The sequence below is a fragment of the Myxocyprinus asiaticus genome, chromosome 43, assembly GCF_019703515.2.
Source record: "Myxocyprinus asiaticus isolate MX2 ecotype Aquarium Trade chromosome 43, UBuf_Myxa_2, whole genome shotgun sequence".
Lineage (NCBI taxonomy): Eukaryota > Metazoa > Chordata > Actinopteri > Cypriniformes > Catostomidae > Myxocyprinus > Myxocyprinus asiaticus.
This window is the reverse complement of record NC_059386.1, coordinates 14,555,117-14,579,087: the sequence shown is the minus strand read 5'-3', so window position 1 is coordinate 14,579,087 and position 23,971 is coordinate 14,555,117. Positions and strand designations below refer to the sequence as shown.

General features: G+C 40.6%; 1 protein-coding gene across 1 annotated transcript in view; it reads left to right on the top strand.

Moving 5' to 3' along the window:
• gfra2b (GDNF family receptor alpha 2b) overlaps positions 1–23,971 on the top strand; it is an 86,684-nt gene that overhangs the window by 41,229 nt on the left and 21,484 nt on the right. The window contains exon 4 of the mRNA XM_051685717.1: positions 9,851–10,235. Coding sequence (XP_051541677.1) covers positions 9,851–10,235 — 385 coding nt within the window. The remainder of the gene's footprint in view (positions 1–9,850; positions 10,236–23,971) is intronic.

Below are 23,971 nucleotides of genomic sequence, written 5' to 3'. Positions count from 1 at the left end.
TCTGCGATGACTCGGTGAGAGGTGGTCTCCGCAAGTGACCGGGGTGAACTGTTTATGTTTTGAATTCACCTCGGGTCCGAGCTCCGCCTTCTCTGGAATTACCGTAGCCAACATCACAGGGACCGCCTCCCTCCACAATTTCAGGAGGTTGAAGTGGTATATTTGACGTGTGCCCCCTCTATCGGTTCGTTTAACCTCATAATCGAGATCCCCCACTCGTAGTGTGACCTCAAAGGGCCCTTGCCACTTGGCGAGTAATTTAGAGCTCGATGTGGGAAGTAATACAAGCACTTTATCTCCTGGTGCAAATTCCCTTAGCTGAGTTCCCCTGTCATACAGTCAGCACTGTCGTTCTTGAGCTTGGAGCAAATTCTCCAGTGTTAGTTGTCCCAAAGTGTGGAGTTTGGCTCTAACATCAAGAACGTATTGAATTTCATTCTTACTATTTGAAGGTCCCTCCTCCCAGGCCTCTCGCAATACATCAAGCACACCGCGTGGGCGTTGCCCATACAGCAGCTTAAATGGGGAGAAGCCAGTGGAGGCTTGCGGGACCTCTCGTACTGCGAATAACAGGGCGTCGAGCCATTTATCCCAATTTCTAGCATCGTCGTGCACGAACTTACGAATCAAGTTTTTAAAGGTTTTATTAAATCCTTCCACCAGGCCATCTGTCTGAGGATGGTACACGCTGGTGCGAATCGATTTAATGCTCAATAATTCGTACAGCTCGCGTAGTGTCCGTGACATAAACGTTGTGCCTTGATCGGTGAGGATTTCTTTCGGAATCCCCACCCGGGAGATTATTTTGAAGAGTGCCTCTGCAACACTGCATGCTGAGATGTTGCGAAGAGGCACTGCTTCTGGATATCGTGTTGCATAGTCCACTAGGACCAATACAAAGCGATGTCCGTGTGCCGATTGTTCTAATGGCCCGACGAGGTCCATTCCAATTCTTTCAAAGGGGACCTCGATCAGCGGAAGTGGGCGCAACGGCGCTTTTGGGGTGGCCGGTGGGTTAACCAGCTGACATTCGTGGAATGCTGCACACCACCTGCGGACATCGCCACCAATGCCCGGCCAGTAGAAGCGGGCTAGTAGACGGTTCAGTGTTTTCCTTTCTCCTAAGTGACCCGCCATGGGATTATAATGAGCCGCCTGGAATACCATTTCCCGACGGCTCCGTGGTATCAAAAGTTGGGTTGTATCTTCTTTGGTCTGAGTGTCCTGTGTCACTCTATACAACTGCTCATTTATAATTGCAAAATAGGGTTATGAAAGGAGTCATTGACCATCAATGACTCTCACTTGGTCGAAGGCGTGTTTGAGGGTTTCGTCTCACGACTGCTCCAAAGGGAAATATCCCTCAGGGAATTCCCTGAGAAGGGGAGGGGCTGCAGCCTCTCCCCCTCTCTCATCATTATGACATGGAGCTGTCGAGGACTGCCCCGGCTCCGCCTCCCCTGCCAGAGCATCACACATTGCACATCTCCCTAATTTAGTACTGGTCCCATCCACACAAATTCCCTTCAATAAATCTCTAAAGTCAGGCCAATCCGTCCCCAAAATCAGCGGATGGGTGAGGCGGGAACTAACCGCGGCCTCCACTCTATGCTTTTTCCCCCAGAATTTAATCGTCAGAATCACCACAGGATACTTGTGAATATCCCCGTGCACACACTTCACCCTCACCGTTATAGCTGTGCCCAAAGCCTCGGGTTGAACCAAGCATTGGTGGATAGTGGTTTGATTACACCCGGTGTCCACCAACGCTTGGTGAGTACCCCCCTTGACACTAACTGGTATCCGGTATGCTCCGGCCCAGTCAGGGGCAGCCTGCTGGAGGTCAGAGACCCATACCACCGTCCCCAGCTCCATCAGAGGGCACTGATCCCGGAAGTAGTCCAGGTCCCCGCACCTCCAGCAGCCTGGCCCAGGCGCTACGCCTGTACTTGCGTCGGCGGGTGCCCCCACCTGAGAGGGAGAGCGGCGGGGCATCAGGGTAGGGGGAGGTGTCGCATCCCACGCCTAGGGAGCTGGTCTCAGTGGCTGAAGTCCTCCTCGCCTGCATGGGGCAGGAACAGGCCCTGGGGAAAGAGCAGAACGAGAGGAGAGAGGGGAGGGGGATGAGACAGGGGAAAACACAGGGGAAGGGGAGAGAGAGTAGGAGGGCTCTTCCGCCCTCGGGATCGCCGCCATGTGGTCCTCTGCAAGCCGGACGGCTTCCTCCAGCGACGCCAGGCGGTGGCACTGGACCCACTCCGCCGTCCCTTTTGGCAGTCGATGTATTAATTGCTCCAGTACCACCTGGTCAACGATCCCATCAACGCCGCAGCCCCCCGCTAGCAGCCATCTTCGGCAGGCGTCGCGGAGACGTTGGGCAAAGGCAAACGGGCGGTCGGAGTTCTCCAGCTTCAGGCTCCGGAAGAGTTGACTATTCTCTTCCGGACTCTGACCAACCCGTTGCAAGATGGCTTTCTTCAGGTCACCATAAACCAGGAGGCTCGTCGCCGGCATTTGTTGAGCCATGAGCTGGGCTTCCCAGGACAACAGCGGAATAAGTCGGGCCACCCACTGGCCGAGCGACCAGCCCCAGAACTCGGCGGTGCGCTCAAACAAATCCAGGAACACCTCGGGGTCATCCGCCATCCCCATCTTCTGTTCTGTGCAGGTGGGAGCAATGGCGTGTGGGTGTCCGGGGTCGCAGCTGGGGACGCCTCCTGGATGAGGAGGCTCTGGATCACCTGCTGGTCCTCTGCTTGAGCACGTAGGAGCTCCACAAACTGGCGATCTTGATCTTGCCGGAACTCACGCAGGGTTTGCTGGTGGTTCTGATGTAGGCCAGCGAGGGCTTGGAGGATCTCAGCCAACTGGGTGGACTCTACGGGGCGACTTCCGTTCATCTTCAACCAAAAATTTTTCCAGGGTTTCGACACCAGTGTGGATGTTCCGTAGAAAGGAAGAGGCAGGAGGCAGGTTTTTCTACTCACAGGTTAGGTTTTTTAATGACCACACTGCTCTCAACTTTACAATAATAACTTCTTCCATGTTTGAATAACAATCTCTGCAACTTAACTATAATAAACTCTTAGCTTCACAAACATAACTCTGGGGACCCAGGCTCTCTCTCTCTCCCGTCTGCTGGCAGTGTGGCTCTTTTATGCCGCTCTCCCCAAGCTCACTGTAATTAGAGACAGGTGTTAGACGTAATCTAGCTCAGGTGCAAGCGCCCTTACCACTTTCTCTCTCTCTGGAGAGATGCTTGACCACGCCCCCGCTGCCACAGTCCTTTATACCAGGAAAATTTCAATGTAGTAATTTATAAATCACTATTTTCTGTATAGTCACACAGTACAGAAACAATAAAAACTCAAAGCGTGTCTCCCATTTAAGTCACGCAGCAACTCTGCTCACCCCTTGCACACACATAATATGTGAAACAGGCAATATTCTTTGGATACTTAGTTGGTTTGGATACATCATGATGGCGCCGCGGATGGCCGCCTCGGTGTGGAGCGCTCCAATTGCTTTGTTGTTTTTGTTTGTTTGTCCTGTGTTTTGTAATCTTTTTCCAGTCAGTTTTACCAGAGACAAACTGCTGAACATTTGACAGCTTATACCAGACAGTCTTTTCCCGTTTTTTGAATATTCAGATGTTTTGCTAGACATTTTAGTTGGAGTTAGCTTTGTTGTTCAGGAGACGCAGGCGAGGAAGACGAGCCGGTGTGCTGGTCAAACTCCGTTGGCGGGGCTTTCGAACAACGCTGCCAAGCATTCATCTTGCGAATCTCCGCTCTATTCCTAACAAAACGGATGAACTACATCTCATCACCCGCACAAACAAGGACTTTTCAACCTCTGCTGCCTTGCACTTCACAGAAACCTGGCTGAGTGAAGCCATCCCAGACAGTGCGTTACATCTGCCGGGCTTCAAGCTGTTCAGAGCGGATCGCATCGCGGAGTTAACGAGAAAAACGAGAGGCGGTGGAATATGCTTTTACATCAATGAAAGTTGGTGTACAGATGTAACAACGTTAAAGAGGATGTGCTGTTCTAATTTGGAAGCACTCTTTATTAATTGTAAGCCTTTCTACTCGCCGCGGGAGTTTTCTTTGTTTATTCTGGTGAGTGTGTATATCATGCCAAATGCATGTTTGAATGCGGCGCTGCAACAGCTGGCTGATCAAATCACAGACACGGAACAACAATACCCGGACTCAGTTATTATTATTCTTGGGGATTTTAACAAAGCAAATCTCACACGTAAACTGCCCAAATACAGACAGCACATTACATGCCCCACCAGAGACAGGAACATACTGGATCATTGCTACACAGCAATAAAAGATGCATATCGTTCTGTCCCTAGAGCAGTTTTGGGACTCTCCGATCACTGTCTGGTTCATCTTCTTCCAACCTACAGGCAGAAATTAAAATCAACCAAGCCAGTAGTAAGGACTGGAAAGAGATGGACTAATGAAGCAGAGCGGGAACTACAAGCCTGCTTCGATTGCATGGATTGGAGTGCTTTTGAGTCTGCAGCCAGAGACCTGGATGAGCTCACAGATACTGTTACATCATATATCAGTTTCTGTGAGGATATGTGCATTCCTACTAGGACTTATTTTAAGTTCAACAATGACAAACCGTGGTTTACAGCAGAGCTCAGGCAGCTTCGTCAGACCAAAGAGGATGCTTACAGGGGTGGGGATAAAGTCTTGTACAATCAGGCCAGGAACACAGTAAACAAGGAAATCAGAGTGGCTAAAAGATGATACTCTGAGAAGCTGAAAAACAAGTTTTCAGCTAACGACCCTGCATCAGTGTGGAGTGGCATGAAACAACTCACAAATGACAGGACTCCTACCCCCAACCCTGTGGTGGACCAACAACAGGCTGACGACCTGAATGTGTTCTACTGCAGATTTGAAAGGCCCAATCTCACACCCCACACCCACTCTGACCTTCACTTCACACAAACACCAACACCTTCTGCAACCCCCCCTACTCAACCTGCACTTAAGATCTGTGAAGATGATGTGAGCCATGTTTTTCGGAAACAAAAGATGAGGAAAGCTTCAGGCTCAGATGCCGTCTCACCAGCGTGTCTTCAATTCTGTGCTAACCAGCTGGCCCCCATCTTCACACAGATCTTCAATAGATCACTTGAGCAGTGTGAAGTCCCATGCTGCTTCAAACGCTCAATCATTATTCCTGTCCCAAAGAAACCAAAAATCACAGGACTTAATGACTACAGACCTGTCGCCCTGACGTCTGTGGTCATGAAATCATTTGAGAAACTGGTGTTGGCCCACCTGAAGAACATCACTGAACCCTTTCTAGATCTCCTTCAATTTGTTTATCGAGCAAACAGGTCTGTGGATGATGCAGTCAAGATGGGATTGCATCATATCCTGCAAAATCTGAACAGACCAGGGACATATGCAAGGATCCTTTTTGTGGACTTCAGTTCGGCTTTCAACACCATCATCCCAGCTCCAACTCTCTGTTCCCATGTCTCTCTGTCAGTGGATTACCAGCTTTCTGACGGACAGGCAGCAGCTTGTGAGAGAGGGGAACCTCACTTCCAGCACCTGTACTATCAGCACTGGTGCCCCCCAGGGATATGTGCTCTCCCCGCTACTCTTCTCCCTCTAGACCAATGACTGCATCCCCAAGGACCCCTCTGTCAAGCTCCTGAAGTTTGCAGATGACACCACTGTCATCGGCCTCATCCGAGATGACGATGAGTCTGCATACAGAAGGGAGGTTGAACAGCTGGCTGTCTGGTGCAGTCAAAACAACCTTGAGCTGAACACGCTCAAAACGGGGGAGATGATTGTAGACTTTAGGACGAACACCCCACTGACCCCCCTAACCATTCTAAACAACACTGTGGCAGCAGTGGAGTCATTCAGGTTCCTGGGCACTACCATCTCACAGGACCTGAAGTGGGAGACACACATTGACTCCATTGTTAAAAAGGCCCAGCAGAGGTTGTACTTCCTTCACCAGCTGAGGAAGCTCAACCTGCCACAGGCGCTGCTGATACAGTTCTACTCAGCAGTCATTGAGTCTCTCCTCTGCACTTCAATAACTGTCTGGTTTGGTTCAGCTACGAAATCAGACATCAGAAGACTACAAACGACAATTCGGAATGCTGAGAGGATTATTGGCTAAATATAATGCGACCTCTTAAGTTACTCATTTGGAATGCTCTACATAGGCAGCAACTCCACATGTGAAGTCCACATACGGGATACATGACTTGCAATGATTTAAATACAGGTGATGCGAGAGGAACAATGCAGCACTCTAATAAGCATAAATAAACATAGAACACACAAATCTGGGGTTAAATTGACCGTTTTTACATTTCAGTATTAAATGAATTATGTTTAAAATCATAACTGTTCTCGCATCGTTCACCAACTTTCCATTTATTGCCTACTCAACAAAGGAAACATGCAATGTTGCCTCAGAATTTGGCAAAAACAAGGTATTTTAGTAAGCTGCAATTACGTTTTGGAACAACCTTTGCATCGGGAGTACGCCTATGATGTCTTTTTTGGAACAGAGCAGTAGTGTTTATTCAGATTAAGAAAGCTTCACAGACTTTGTTAAATTGCAAATAGTATGTGCAATATGTATTTCCAACTAGAATTGCATATATCTGACCAGTTATGTCTACACACAAAGACAAAGAGGTGAATCAAGTGCATTTTATTTTTAAAAGGATTCTGAAATCAACAGATTTTCTCCATTCGGTGGTGGAGCCAAAACAAAATCTAATATTTTTTCTTCCACAATTCCCTCCATCTCTGGTGAAGCCCCCATAAGCTGGCTCTCCTTGAAGATTTGTTAGAGAACAGAGAGAGGCTTTCCTGTTCCTCTGTCACAAGAGAAGATGAATATCAGGATCAAAACAACACTCCTCCAAGCACTCTTTTTGCTTCAAAAGCAGAAAGACTGAAAAAGCACTTAAAACATAAAAATAATCAGACATCTTGTTGCATGGCTTCCCTGTTCATTTGTCAGAGAACAAATGACCGTTCACATGTGCTTGGTCCTTTAAAGTGAAGAATTGCTGTTGAACCTAGGTATGATAGATTCTCAAGACAAGAAGGCGAGATAAGAGGATAATAGAATGGGACTTTAAAAAAATAGCCACACAAGAGAGAGCAGTGTGACATTAAAGGATTTTTCCCACAAGTGTTGCCAATTGATTACTGTGGAACAGCCAGCTAAGAAGGGAGTGATGTTGAAAGAGTGTTTATGCTCTGCGATTGGTAGCGGATTTGAAAGCAAGCAAAGGTTCTGAGTAGCATGGATTAATTTTTTATTTCAAGCAAGTGCTGGATGCATAATATTCAGATTTAACTTAACTGGTTTATGGTGAGAATGATAAAAAAGGAAAGACAGTTTGTGGTTGTATTAAAGAGTAGTACCCCTATAGAAACACACTGTTGAAATAAAATAATCAACAAACACATCCACATACTTTTGACAATGTAGTGTTGTTTATTCCTCATTGCCAGTTTAAATGTAGCAATCTTATATGGTGATGTTATTCTGGGTCTAGGAATCTTAGACCAACAATATTTATTTAATATGTGTTTCAGATCTGCATTTAAACTTTACAATTTCCCTCTGGGTGTTTTTTTTTTTTTTTTTTTTCATGTGCTTTGAAGACAATCATCGTGCAAGATGTTGTAGGAGTATCTCTGCTCCTATTGGTTATGGAGAAGAAATGAGATTGTGTTTGAGTCCTCAATCATTGTGCTTAGAAGTGGGAGACCGGACGAGGAGCTGTTGTCTGGCAATAGAGCAAGGGTGTTTGTTTTTTGTTTTTTTTGCCAGAGAGGCAATCAGTATACAGGTACACTTTCCACTTACATGACCTTGTGAGAAGCGAAGGCTCACTGAGATCTTTTTTGAAGCCCCTGCCTGATTCCCTCAGCTTTAATAAAACGTGTGTGAGCACGCTACAAGGGAGCAATTTAAGCTGGGGATATTGTAAAACCTTGTCTGTCAGGGAGATAACAAGGTGGCTCTGGTATAGTGCTAATTGGCCATTGCGTTTATATGCAAAGAATATTTATCACTTCTAGCAGCCCTATTGTGTGTATTCCTTTTTCCCCCACATGAACAGTTTCACCCTTTCCAAACTGTGAGTTTTATTGGCGTATTTGAAGATGAGAAATGAGTTAATGAGTCTTGGAAACATGAGGAAATGTTGGCCGGTGTTCCGTTGGGGTTGGAGGTTAAGACACCTTAACAAGCACACACTGGTCAGATTTAATCAGAACCTTGACACGCTTACTCATTTCAGATAACAGTCCCAGTGCTGGGGGAACATCCTGATTTAATCCAAAGATTCAGCTGTTCTGGTATTTGAATGGAAAGCAAGGGACATACTTGAACGTAAAAGGAGAACTCAGATGAGATGAGCTGTCAAACATCTTAAAAGTTTCACTACTGAATTCTGGGCTATCTATCAACATAGACTGAAACATAAAATTGCATGTTACTTGTGGAGAAACATTGTTTTGTTTTGTTTTATGTCAGTAGTGATTCGTCACTGCTCTTCTGCGTGGATGAATCTGATGGTTTGAGGCAGGGCTGGGACTAAAAGTTGGCCCTGGAAAAATCTGCCCTGTCCGGCCCACATGTTCACCCGTGAACATTTTGCCATCTGAAGTCTAAATAATTATAGAATCAATAATAAATAATAATTGAACTTTTGAATAGCAAATACAGTTAATAATATTAATATTGCATAATGTTTTGTCACACAAAAATGCACATTTGACAGTAAAACAATGATTTTGAGTTGGAATGCAGAGGTAAATTTACTGATATGAAGAATGATAAAATCTGTAAAAACTTCATTAACATCTAATTTATGTAGGGATATGTTAGAAATATTCTGAAAGTAGGACTTCTTAACTGATATTGATCTTTCATCAGGCTCTTAATCATTGAATTAACCTTTACTTTCAATTAAAGTTCATTAGAACTGAACATATTTACAGAGCACAAAATAGGTCTCCCTCCACTATCACTGTAACAAGAAACAGCTGTTAGAAATTATGCCAGCCAAGCTCTGACGAACCACACCACTCCCTCTCTTCTGCGAACAGACACACGACCACACCCGCATCCCCACAATAATCTTTTCATATCATGCAAGTGTGACCATTTTCAGCCTAGAGCATGACAATGACAGAGCTGTCTCAATAAGTCGCATTTAAAATTCAGGAAATAATTTTGCTCTTGAATGTACCTCTGAGAAAAAGAAACCTGCATTATCTCTTAAATGACGAGCAGGAGCAATTCCTCACTGAGCCACCCAAAGATTCTAACAATGGCTTATCCAGCAGTTCTAATTCGGTAAAATCTAATTAAACATGCTTCAAAAGACAAAGGCCTGACTGCCATGAAACCACCTGTGCATGTTGAAAAAAGCCATTAGAGCACATGTTAGCTCTTATCAAAAAGTCAGAAAAGGTCATAATATATAATGGTTTTCATGCTGAGATGTGAGAAGAGGCTAATGTGGAGAATGCACAGTCAGGGTAATATATGATAAATGGCTATTACACCATGAAAATGTGCTTGTCTTGATTATTTTCCTATACAAGTCATGCAAAATACCAAAATTGCGACAATACATGTGGATTTATATTTAAGTCAAATGGTAGATCTTCCTCCTCAGCCAAAGAAACCTGACAGCGTGTTGCCTATGTGCCTGGGTAGGCATGTATGAAGAAATATTTCCACTTGACTCTGACTTGTCTTTGTTTAACCAAGCATGCTGACCCTCACTGTTTCTTTCCAACTCTGTCGACAGCCATGGACTCAGCTTCTGCTAAAGAGAATCCGTGCTCTGACACCGGCAAGCCTTGTAACCCTTGCCTGGATGCTGCGAAGGCCTGCAACCTTAACGACACCTGCAAGAGGCAGCGTGCAATGTATATGGCCACCTGCAACCGTGCAATTCCCATACAACAAGCTCAGGAACCCTGCAACCGGAAGCGCTGCCATAAGGCTCTGCGGCAGTTCTTCGACCGTGTCCAGACGGAATTCAGCTACCCATTGCTCTTCTGCTCCTGTCGGGATAAAGCATGTGCTGAGCGTCGGCGGCAAACCATCATGCCCGCCTGCTCTTTCGAGGAGAAGGCAAAGCCCAACTGCCTTGAATTGAGAAGGACCTGCCGCTCAGATCCGCTCTGCAGGTAAGGTTATAAAGTCTAAGTCACGTCACCAGAAATTTGATGAACAGACTTATAATTTAGTCGGGATGGGTCAGGATGTTTGACTAGTCAACTAGTTATCCATGAACTGACGATTAAAGTCAACTACTTTTTCTAGATATTTTTTTCAAATTTTTGTCATAGCTTTAATATTTTAACCTTGTGCGACCCTGCATACACATGCGTGGACATTGTATCTTGACTTCACTATATGCAACGCATAATTTAATTTCATTTTAACTGACTGATCTTTGTTCAGAAAACTCTCTGCTGTCAGTAAAGAGTAAAGCTTTCGACATATGGAGTCATGTGACAAAACAACATGGCGCCGATCACAGTAGAGTTTTTCTTTGGGAGAAATGCCAACAAAACTACATATGGTAAGAAAGTTTTTATACTGCAATCTGTTTGAGTCATAATATTAGAGTCTATAGTTTCATTTGATATGCCATTTTTAAAATTTGAGCTATTTATCGCAAAACACCATGCTGCTAAACACAATGTACACTATGTGTACTTTAGTGCATTTTTTCCTTAGAAATCTTATATTTACTGTGCATAATCACATGGAGAATCAATGGGTTCATTCAAAGGCTGAAAAATTTTGCTTTCAGAGGCTTTATATGGAGATAGGAATGCACCTTATAAAATAAAGTGCATTTCGAACTGTTCTGAGACCAGTGCAGACAGACAGCACACTGGAGGTTATGTCACTTACTAAATAGGGAGCAAGGAAGCAAGGGAGCATCCTATAGCTTTCCTATCTAGCTAAGTGTATTCACTCCTAAAATCAGACCAAAAGTTCAGTTTTAGGCTGCAGATGATGTTTGGGCCACTCAACATGTTTGGCAGACATGGGACAATGGTAATCAGTACATAGATTCTGAATTTATAATGTATAAATTTATTTTAAAATGGTTGGCAGTGATTGAATGATGCTGGCCATTTCTTTGAATCAGAATTAATTATGCTAATTTCTGATGTAATGTCTGTAATGTCTCAAAAACATGACTAACCAACACTCCTGAAAACATAAACAATTTGATTAAAAAAAAATATTTTCTATAGCTTGGTATTATTTAAAATTTCACTACTTAGTACTACTGTCCACATATGTTGACATACATTTTTAGGAAACATTTTGTCTAGAAATTATTATTATTATTATTATTATTATTATTATTATTATGCATGTTTATTAGGTTCTACTAGTTACAAATCAAAAAGAGAAATGGAAAATGCACACAGGAGTCACGCTCGGGTCCCAGGAGGTTAAGCAGCAATTCTAAAAAAGACACTCGCATTGTCTAAATTCATCACTTTCATAGTATTGCCACTACACCCATTAAAACACTGCTTTTTTTAGCAAATCCACCGCATTCAACAATACATTTTAAGACAATTACTGTATGACTTTAAAGGAATGTTTCTATTATTTGTAATAATCCAAAGGTCTTCATTTTATGTGTGGACTATGATAGTTTTGTACGATAAAAAGTTATAAATATTTAGCCTATATATTTGATGAATATTGTAATCACTTACCCTACTGAAGGGCTGTGAATTCTGTGCAATTGTTTAAATGTTAGGCTGTGTGACAGTCCTCTCAGAAACACATCTGATTATTGTCTGGTGGACCTGATCCAAAATCAGCCTAATAAACTGTGTTTCCTTAAAACTGTCGACTAGTCATTCAGACAACCTACCGAAAGTTATCCTGTAAATACGTAGATTTGAACGTCCCTTATATTTAATCAAAGTCGGCCTACTGGAAACAAATGATTGTAGAAGGGACAACAGAAACTGAAGAGGTTGGATCAGTAGCTAATCTATATACTCAAACACATGGATCAGCAGGAGATCCATACACACAAAAACATTGTAGAGACTAAATAAGTAGGTGGTCAAAAAGCAATTCACTACAAATGTAACCAATATGTACATTAATCTATATAGCCAAGGACACACAACCCATTAGAAGCTTATTATTGATCCGCACACTGACAGAGAGCACAGCATTGACTATCTATACAGCCAAAGGCTGTATACAGTGTATCCAAGCAGGGATCATTTCTTGACCATGCCTTATTAGTTAATGTCCTAACGTCAAGAGAACAAAGTTCATTGTGTGATCATGCAACCAAGGAACACTTGCAGTAATAAGCAACATTTAGAATAGGTGTTTTATCGAGTGGGGAGAGTTAATAAACCTAGTATTGTGAACTATGAGAAAATAAACTGGCTGTGTATTAAATGAACTCTTCTCTTTTGAGCCTGAACTGCCCAGTTCATGTGTCATTCATCACCCGTTACCTGGGACTTCAAGAGATTGCCTGAGCAAAAACCTTAGTCTTTCAAAGTTGGTCATTAACTGGTCAAAGATGGTCATTATTTGGTCCAAACTTGTCATTAGCTGGACCAAACTTGTCATTAGAAGGTCAAAGCTAGTCATAAGCTGGTCAAAGCTAGTCATTAGTTGGCCCAATCAGGCCATTAGGTAGTTAAAACTGGTCTTTAGCTGGTCCAAGCTGGTCATTAGTTGGCCAAAGCTGGCCAGTAGCTGGTCCAATATTGTCAATAGCTGGTCATAAGCTGTTCCAAGCAAGACATTAGTTGGTTTAAGCTGGTCATTAGCTGGTCCAAACTTGTCATTTGAATGTCAAAGCTAGTCATAAGCTTTTCAAAGCTAGTCTTTAGTTGGTCAAAGCTAGTCATAAGCTGATCCAATTGGTAGGTCATCAACTGGTAGGTAATCTTGAACCAGCAGCAAACCACCTACCAGCTGGTCATACCATCTTCATGTGGTACAAGCTGGTTTTTGGAACATGGTAGCTAGTTGACCAGCTGGAAACCAGCTACCATGTGCCAAAACACAGCTACCATCTTAAGCTGGGTTTTCCAGCAGGAGGAAGAGTACTGTAAATGTAAAAAGTATATCTGCAACCTTTTTACTCAAAGCTAACACACATGGAATAAAAGCCAAAAAACTCCAATTTTGATTGCATGGGGTCTTTAAGTTCTGCACTTATTACTTGTTTGGTGGCTGGGCTCCAGACTCTTTGTCCTCAAACACTATATGATGTATAAACTGAGAGAAAAGTGAGAGCCCCCACCAGGCCAAAGTGAGGACTTTGGCTGCCCACTCTGTCTGTTGTTGCCTCCAGAAATCACCTTGCCTTTGCCCACAGTGGGAGACTGGAGGACATCCAACAGCAGAACTGCTTTACTGAAGTGCACAGACTGAGTACACAGTAAAGAAAGACACAGTGATATGTACTGTTATACCAAAAACCATCCACCTTGTAAAACCGCCATCCTCCCTTTCCATCCCCTTTAGATCAATTGTGTCATGCATTACTTAGAACTAATCATACATGTAAAATATAATTTTTTTTACATTTGATAACAGACTTTAAATAAGGAAATCAGAATTAGATTTCGACCAGATTTCGACTAGATTTGCCAGATTTCAATAGGTAAAATCACCCAATTAGATCTTGACACTTGTACAGTTTGGAAATATTCTGCCAGTGCGATGCTTTAGTCACACAATCTGGCAACCTTAAGTTCTCTCTCTCCACTACGGAAAGATGCCGTTTAAAAAAAAACACTGGCAAACAGGTATGTTGGAGTTTAGCGAAGGGTTGACTTGTCCTTCCTAGTATTCACATGAAACTTACGCCACTGAAGGTAATGCAAGTTTTCAAAAGTTTCACGCACTTTCAAAAATGGCCAAGAGAACAGTTCAAGAAAATATTTAGTCTTTCTTTGTACAGTTACAACCAGTGTTGTAGTTCTCAAGATCGGTCTTACATTTACATTTATGCATTTGGCAGACACTTTTATCCAAAGCGACTTACAGTGCACTTATTACAGGGACAATCCCCCTGGAGCAACCTGGAGTTAAGTGCCTTGCTCAAGGACACAATGGTGGTGGCTGTGAGGATTGAACCAACAACCTTCTGATTATCAGTTATGTGCTTTAGCCCACTACACCACCACCACTCCTCCTCCCGTCTTGGTCTTGAGACAACTGCGGGGATATCACTAAATTGATAACATCAATATTGTGATTCGATGTAAAACTTCCTGCTTCAAATGCAAGCAATAACTTGACTCATTTCTAATTTGAATTTTTTGTTACTGTTAACGGCTGTCACCCCTCCCCGCCCCTTCACACGCACTCCAAGAAAATGACTGCGGGAGACAGGAGAAGAAACTGTGGCTGTCTGACAGATGTTAGCCAAATCTTCTGTAATACAATTTGGCTACCTAATCCAGTGTTACCAACCACTGTGCCCACTAGTGTACCATTAAAGATTGTCAGGTGTGCCATGGAAAATTCCTCAAAATAAATAAATACAGTTTTTTCCTGGTATTTTAGTGAAGGCATAGAGATGGTAGAAGAGTTTTAAAGTTGCCAATTCAGTATATTTTCCATTACAAAGTATTTAATGCAACCAGTTTAAATATTTTGTCCATCATAACATTATTGTTCTAACAAACTCTAGTCTGCTGTCAAACTCATATCCTCTCATGCCCACAAAATAATGCTTCATCATCACACTTGTAGTAAAAACATTCAGTCAGTGAACCGAATGAATGAATAGAATACAACAGGTGTATTGTTTTACTAAGACTAAAAGCTGTTTATTTGTGCACAGCATAGAGTTACAGATGTTATGAACAGATGTGGCTTTCTTTTCGCATTTGTCTCATGAAACATAAAAAGAATATGAGAAACTGTTACATACAATTACTAAAAGCAAATTCTCCTGTTTTCAACAAATCCAAAAACATAGTTATACGATGTGTAGATTCTGAGGTACTGTAAACTTCACGGAGCATGTTTGACATCTGAACCGGTGAATGGAGGCCGGGTGGCTGCTCCTTGTCCTCGTGCTTGCCGGATCCAAACTCCGTCAGTGCAACTTATGTTTTTTTTTTCTCTCTCTATCAACAATGCGATTTTGACCCGGTGCAACTTATAGTCTGGTGTGACTTTATTTCCAGAAAAAACAGTAAATAAAATAAAATTATTTGCTGTTCCATTGCAAGAATTAATTTGCAAGAACAAATCTACAAATTGGAAAAGACACAAATTCGTTGGTTTTTCATTATCCAATTAGCGCTCTTGGCATCTGTGACCTCATTATACAGCGTACCTATGTTACTTGTGTTTTTTGCATAGCTGAATTTCAAACATTACGAGTTCATGCTACTAAGACAGACAGAAAACATGGACAAGTTCTTGAAAAGGAAAACTATCGAAGATGGTTATGTGGGATAGTGGTGATTTTTTATCGTAAAAAGTGTGCCGTGGCAGAAAAAAGGTTGGGAAACACTGACCTAAACCACAAAGAGTTCATCTGCAAAAAAGTGTTCAAAAGAAAACACACAGCAGAATGTAAATTCTGCAATGCAATGCTTACCGAGACAGCTAGGACCACAATAAACTTTTATTGGCACTTAGAAAGGAAGCATAAAGAAAGGTAAGCTAAGTGTAAGTTATGCTAGCAAAGCTAGCTAACGTTAGCAGTCTGCCACTTGCTGCATTCCATTCAACTCAGAAAGTCAGATTTTCCAACTTCCTACTGGGAAAAGTGCAACGGAATGCCACTTGAATTGGTAATTACAACTTGGAAAGTCATGTGGAAATTTTAATCTCGCCCACAGTGGGAGACGAGATGCCAGTGCATGACGTCACACAATCTTGTCGTCACCCAGGAAGATGTACAAAATAAGTGATAAACATTAACTTAAATAATATCGATAAATTAGTAAAAGTTCCTACATAACATGATATTAAAGCTTTTAACATGATATTAAAGCTATTATTGCCCTTTTTACAAGATGTAATATAAGTCTCATGTGTTCCCAGAATGTGTCTGTGAAGTTTCAGCTCAAAATACCCCATGGATCATTTATTATACCATGTTGTAAATGCCTCTTTTTAGGTGGAATCAAAAACATGCTGTTTTCGTGTGTGTCTCTTTAAATGCAAATGAGCTGCTGCTCCCCGCCCCCTATTATTATGCAGACAGCAAGCGTAAAAATAACTACATAGCTCTGTTCTCCGTGAATACAATCAGAGACAATGGTAACTTTAGCTGCATTAGCCATGGAATCAGCTAACAAGCGCATTCGGAAAGGCGATTTGCAAACATTAACAAAATATAAAGTGCGATATACTAAAGCTGGAACACGAACAGTTGGTACTAATCCATGCTTGAGAATAACATTTTTGAAAAAAAGACGGTGCCCGTCTGGAGAGAGAGAAAGCGGTAAGGGCGCTTACACCGAAGCTAAATTATGTCTAACACCTGTCTCTAATTCCAGTGAGCTGGGGAGAGCGGCATATAAACAGCCACACCACCATCAGAAGCAGAGAGAGAACGACACGTCAGTCCAGTGTTGGCGTGTGTCCTGAATGTCAAAAAGCTGCATGTCTTTTAAGAAGTTTATGTTTATGGAGGGTTTTTGTTAATGGTGAAGCTACAGGTCCTCTTTAACAAACGTTAGCAGAGTAGCAGGTGTTCAAAACATGGTAAATTATACTCTCTTTTGATAATCACCTGTAGCACAAATGCTAGTTGCAGACTGTTTATGAATTGGGTTGCTAGGAGACATCTCTGGTGACAGTCAAAGACCTGCTAAGCCAACAGTAGCATTGCAGTTTTGTTACCTTTAACGTCATCTTCCGAGCATCTGGCATTGGAATGCCTTTAGTCGGTGTTCGAAGGTATCAAGTGGAATATCCCATATCCGATTTGAATGGAACGCAGCATCTTTATCTAAACTCATCAGTAACGCTTTAGATTACAATCCGCAATTATAGTGAAAGTACACAGAATTTACAGCGTACCTTTTTTGTATTAATAGCGTAACTACACAGTACGTACTTGTAGGTATAAGGGAACAATATGCAAAGTTTGGGGAATAAAGGGGTAACAACCTGGAAAATTACAAATAATTTATACTATAAGTATTTTATAACTAAGGGGTATCTATTCTAATTTTACATGGTATATGACCTTATACTATGCTAAACAACAATCTTACTTTGAGATCAATTAAGCAAGAACATACACAGCGTACCTTTTTATGATAATAGTGTACCTACACATATAGGCTACTGTAGGTATTTTTTAACTATGGGGTACATACTCTATTAATACAGGATACTTGAGTTACCTGTAACTACATGGAACAAGGGGGTAACAAGCACCACTTCAATTTACAGCCCGCAAATGTTGCACTTACCCTATAACTACATGGAAAAAGGGGGTAACAAGTTGGACTTACACTGTAACAACACGGAACAATGGTACATTTACACAGTAACTACAGAAAAATGTTTTGCAATAGTTCTAATTTTGCTTGCCTTGCCTAGTTTTAATTTTGCTTGACGACCCAACTAAATCCTCTACTCTTTTGCTATAAAAAAAAAAAAAAAAAACAACTTGCAGCTGAGATGGACTGTATTGGACTGTCACCCAAAGAGATTTAGTGAGTAGTAGCTATACATATTAGCTACCTAATGTATTTACTGTTTTTAGGGCACTAGTTTCAGTTGCTTGCCAGCTATTTGCCACCTAGCTATGTGCACAAGCTACCTAATTTAGTTGAGGGATGTAGCTATTGCAGTGTTAACTTTATGAGAGATAGAGGGGACAGGGCATGTAGTGACAAATTGTTGTTCCCAAGTTACATTTTTGCTTGTGATAAACAATGACGAGACAGGCCACATAAAGCTATGTAGCTAATGTATATAAAGTTACGATACATCGACGTTAGCTAATGTCAGCTCCGACATAAATGCTACACGCCGCAGTAATGCTCTCTCACTTGGGTGAGAGAACTAGAGATATGATAGAGAGACCGAGTAATGCGCCTCCACTTATATGAAAAATTTACATTTTAAATAGGCTGCTTTGCTTATGTTTGGTATTCTTTGTTCTATTTTCTAGATTTAGCTATGTGGTTAGCAAATTGCACACTTTATTCAACACAAAGGAGTGTTGAATAAAGATGGTTAAATTGATTTCAGCTCCTTAGTGTTTGTTTGTATTTGTTTGCTCATAGAAAACAAAGGAAAATTCACACACAAAATTCACCTCTGCAATATCTTTTGAATATTTTATCAAGACATTTCTCATGGTACACTGACACACACACACACACACACACACACACACACACACATATATATATATATATATATATATATATATATATATATATATATATATATATATGGATATACATACAGTATATACAGAATACATGTAATGGGAATACGTATTTAAATCAGTTACAATTTAAATAATTGGTAATTAGAATACAGTTACATTCAAAAAGTATTTTGATTACTGAACAGATTATTTTGCATTTTATTGCCATTTGTTTCATTTAATATTTAGTCCTTTCAGATGGAAAACATTTATACATATAAATGATGCGATCTAAAGTGCATTTAAACAGCGGTGAAACACTTTCTTATGATGTGTTACATTCATACGAGCAGACAGAGAAGTACATTTGAAGTATGTTTGGAGCACAAGAAATAGAAATAAACCTTGTGTAATTGTCAGCTTTACTCTAAGCTAAAATGCTATTTCTAGTCATTTTACATGCACATGTTACCAGGCACGATCATATTTTTTTATCAAGAAAATTCATGTTAGATCATAATTAATTTTTTCTAGTAAGACCTTTGATATTAGGGCAAAAAAACATATTTTTGATAATAATTTTTGTATTTTTTTTCCTGTAAAAATATCAAAACATCCTTAAAACAAGATCAATTTGATTTACCTTGTTTTAGAAACAACACTGCATAAGATATTTAGGTTTTTCAGAGAATGTATTTTTAACATGTGTATTTTGTCTTACTGTACTGGCAGAGTTTTTATAGTCAAAACAAGTGAAAAAAATCTACCAGTGCTGAAGAAGTATTCCAAAGTATTTAGAATACGTTACTGACCTTGAGTAATCAAACGAAATAAGTTACAACAGCATGTATTCTGTAATCTGTAGTGGAATACATTTCACAAGTAACCCTCCCAACCCTGTATATATATTGGTGGCCAAGGGTTTCGAATATTGTACAGATTTTGCTGTTTTGGAAGGAAATTGGTACTTTAATTCACCAAAGTGGCATTCAACTAATCACAAAATATAGTCAGGACATTACTGATGTAAAAAACAGCACCATCATTATTTGAAAAAAATACATTTTTGATCAAATCTAAACAGGCCCCATTTCCAGCAGCCATCACTCCAAAAACGTATCCTTGAGTAATCATGTTAAATTGCTAATTTGGTACTAGAAAATCACTTGCCATTATATTAAACACAGTTGAAAGATATTTGGTTCATTAAATGAAGCTTGCTTTTGAGTTGCCACAATATGCAAAAGACTGGCATGTCTTAAGGTTAAAATAAGGTCAAAAATTGCAAAAAATAAGTAGCTTTCTCTAGAAACTCATCAGTCAATCATTGTTTTGAGGTATGAAGGCTATACAATGCTTGAAACTGCAAAGAAACTGAAGATTTCATACAAACTGAAGATTTCATACAAAGGTGTACACTGCAGTCTTCAAAGACAGTTGGCTCTAACAAGGACAGAAAGAGATGTGAACGGCCCAGATGTACAACAAAACAAGAGGATAATTACATCAGAGTCTCTAGTTTGAGAAATAGACACCTCACATGTCCTCAGCTGACAGCTTCATTGAATTCTACCCGCTCAACACCAGTTTCATGTACAACAGTAAAGAAAAGACTCAGGGGTGCAGGCCTTATGGGAAGAATTGCAAAGAAAATTATGGATCTTAACCCCATTGAGCTTTTGTGGGATGAGCTAGACTGTAAGGTGCGTGAGAAGTGCCCAACAAGACAGCCACATCTATGGCAAGTGCTACAGGAAGCGTGGGGTGAAATGTCACCTGAGAATCTGGACAAACTGACAGATACAATGCCAAGGATCTGCAAAGCTGTCATTGCTGCATGTGGAGGATTTTTCCGATGAGAACTATTTGAAGTAGTTTAAGAAGTTCTGAATTTTTTTTTTTTTCAAATTGTAATAGTAATTTTTCACATTATTAATATCCTGACTATACATTGTGATCAGCTGATTAGAGTCAGTGTGCCATCAGAAGTTGTGTAAATGATTCGTGGGTTTGTTATTTATTCATTGGTCAAGGTCTTGAATCCCTCTGGGCCTCCACAGACATTTTAAAAGTTGCTAATTTATCCTCACAAGCGGTGGGAAAAATATTTACACACCCTCGAAGATGACATTAGAAAATAGGTACAGCTTAAAATCCAGTCACAATTCACACCCCTTTAATTATCTTGCTGAAAATTTGAAAAACATCAACATAAAGTCATTTACTCACTCTTATGCATTCCTAGCCAAATGACTTTCTTCCATGGAACACAAAAAGAGATGTTTAGCAGAATGTCAGAGCTAGCTCCAGACAGGACAAAAAAGCATCATAAAAGGAGCATAAAAGTCACCCATATGCATCATGAACTACTGATATATGAAGTCTTCTGAAGCCATTCGATGGCTTTGTGTGAGGATTGCAATTTAAGTCCTTATTCATTAAAAATCTTGCCTTGAAAAGCAGTGGTCACCATTTACTTTCTTTGTATGGAAAAGAGCAGCTTAGACACTCTGCCACAAATAATTCCTTTTGTGTTCCAAGGAAGAAAACGGGTTTTGAAAAACATAAGGGTGCATAAATGATGACAGAATTTTTATTTTTGTGAGAAGTATTCCATTAAACTCAGCAAAATACATAATGTCCCATGAAATATTATTTAAGGGCAGTCAGAATTAGCACAGGTTAAAATGTTCTGAAACTATGTGGATATAAAAATGACAAAAAAGGACATGACAAAAGTCGAAGTGTACTGACAGTATCTCTTCTAACATCTTCGGTCATGGCACAAATGAGCTATAAGAGACTTATCCTTCAAAATTTCCTGCCTAAAATATTTGGCCTTGATACTTTGCTTGTCCAAATGCATGCTGTCTATTGTTTGCGGATATCCCTGCTGGGCTGGGGCCAGAGTGTGAAGAGGAATAGTTCCACAACCATCTGTTCCTAAATCATCAGTGATGAGCACTTCAATTAGGCAATGAGTGGGCTGCCATGATTCTGTGCAGAAGACTGAAACATATTTGCCATCTTAAGCAGATATGGCTGACCTGAAATGCTGCATGGGGGGCTGGAATGAGTCTAAAAGTGTTTAGAGGTAGACTACACACAAAAAAAGAAGTATTTAACATTATTGGCTTGGAACATGGGTGGTGCTGGGGGCAGGCTTCTGGGGCTTAAACCTCAAATGTTTTTAGTAAAGCCCTGAATGTTTTATCATCTTGTAGGGATGTCAAAAGTACACTCAGTACCAAGTCAATACTAAAATATAAAAGTAATCATACCAGTCATATCAGTATCAGGAATACTAAAACACTGTCTGGTGTTTTATGAGCATTTGCACGAACCAGGGAGGAATCTTGGAGGGTACTGGGGTGGGCTTTGCAAATTATCCCTATGCCCCCCAAGCGCAAGTGAAGCAAGTGGTCAGATTGTATCACGGTAACCCTAATATGTGCCGACAAAAGACACCTGCAAAATGTAACAAATATTAAGATTAGAGCTGTTAAAAGAAACGTGTTAACGCATACGATTATTTTAAAACGTTTAACACATTAGTTTTTCTTAATTGCGATTAGCGCATTTACCGATTTTACACTAGATTCTGAAATTTGAATCAGCTCCGTGGGAGTTCGGCCTGGAATAGGGCAGAACATTTGCGATGTGTACGCCCAGGGTCATTAAAGTTATGCACACACCAGAACACACACACACACACTTCACAACAGCGATTACGTGCCACTGATCAAGTGAAAGCAGAAAGGACCTCTTAATGCTATTTGTACAAAACAAGACCAGATGGTACTTGAGACAGATATCAAGTACTATGAAGCCTCTGTAAGGTGCAATTTAATTACCACAGAAGCACGTCTTAACTATTACGCAAACGCAGAATGAGACCTTGTCTTTAAGCGCCTTTCATGTGGAGTTCTATGCACCGTTTGATGCTGCCGTTGACGAACTAATGTGGATCATGAATGCGGGTTTGCAATTGCTTTAGCAAATCAGATAATTTGCTGGCCGATTACACATTGCAATGAACATATGGAATAGTTTTCAATTAGTCAAACTCGCACTTAGACTTTGGGAAATGTTTAATGTTACTTGAATTGGTGCTATTTTAGTACATTTCTATCTTTATGCTGTCTAAGTTTTTGTTTACAATCAAAATAAAATAATGCTTTAATAAAGCATTATTTTACATAGTGTTTTGTTTTCTTTCCAAAGAAGCAATTAGATGCATTTTGACAGGAAAAGAAGAATACAGTATATAGTGTCAAATTTCAGCACTTTCAAAATCTGTGATTAATTACAATGAAAAATCATGAGATTAACCTTTTCATGAGTAGTGTCTAAATTCCTCTGTAGTGCCCCCTGGAGTGAGTTATTTTTGCATGTGACACTGCACAGCCGGTAGAGGGGGGCAGAGTGTAGACGAGTATTTTATTTATTATTTTATTTAAATTTTTTATTTCTTGTCATAAAAAAAAATACTCTATATTATATAGTAATCATGTGAACAAATGGGTTATGTCTGCTGTACTGTTTATGTTTTATTTATTTTGTTTTTATAGCTGTAAAGAACAAGTTAACAAATAATATTAGTAGTCCAGTTTTCCTATTCACTTTTTGACATCCCAAACGTGTGTGTGTGTGTGTGTGTGTGTGCCAAGCGCTAATGTAAACAGACTTAGCTGCGTGCATGGATAATCATATTCAATCAGCATGTTTTCACTGTGAATATATGAGTTTTAAACTGTTATCGTGGTGCTTTTGTGATAGTTTGGCTGTCTCTTTCAGAAAACAAATGTATTATATGCCTGAAAAGACTGTTTGAGTTGCTGTATGTGTGAATGAAAACTGCATCTGCACCTAATCAGCAGACATGGCTGCGTGCATGGGAAGATCACGTTTATATGATGGCTGTGCATATACAAGCTGTGAACTATTATTGTGGTCCTTTGGTGACAATTTGGCTGTTTGTTACATAAAATAAACATATGTCCTTGAAAAGACTCTTTGAGTAGCTGTTTGTTTGACAAATGACAACCGCTACTAATGTAATCAAATGGCAGCACGCATCGAAGGAAGATTGCGTTTGATGACTGTGCGTATAAGAGCTGTAAACTTTTTATCATGGTTCTTTGGTGACGAGTTGGATGTATGTATATAAAATAAACTTATTCTTTGGTTTAAAAGACTGTATGAGTAACTGTTTGAGTGAATATAAATATCAGACGCTTGACCAGTGCAGCCTATGTCGGCGCAAGAGCCAATTTGAATCTGGCAGCTTGTAACGTAACTGGCTGTTGCAGAAACTGAAGACGGTTTATTACTTTTACATGGGGCATTCATTTACACTTCTCCCACCCTTCTCCTTCCTTAAGCCAGCCAGAATGTAATTAACAATGTAAATCATCAACTCCACTGATGGATTTGTTAATTTAGGCAAGCAGCGTTATCTGCTTCTGGGTTTAATAGAAAGACAAGTTGGTTTATGTGCACCTTTCTTGTTTTGCCATTCAAAAAATGCAGTCCTCATTTCAC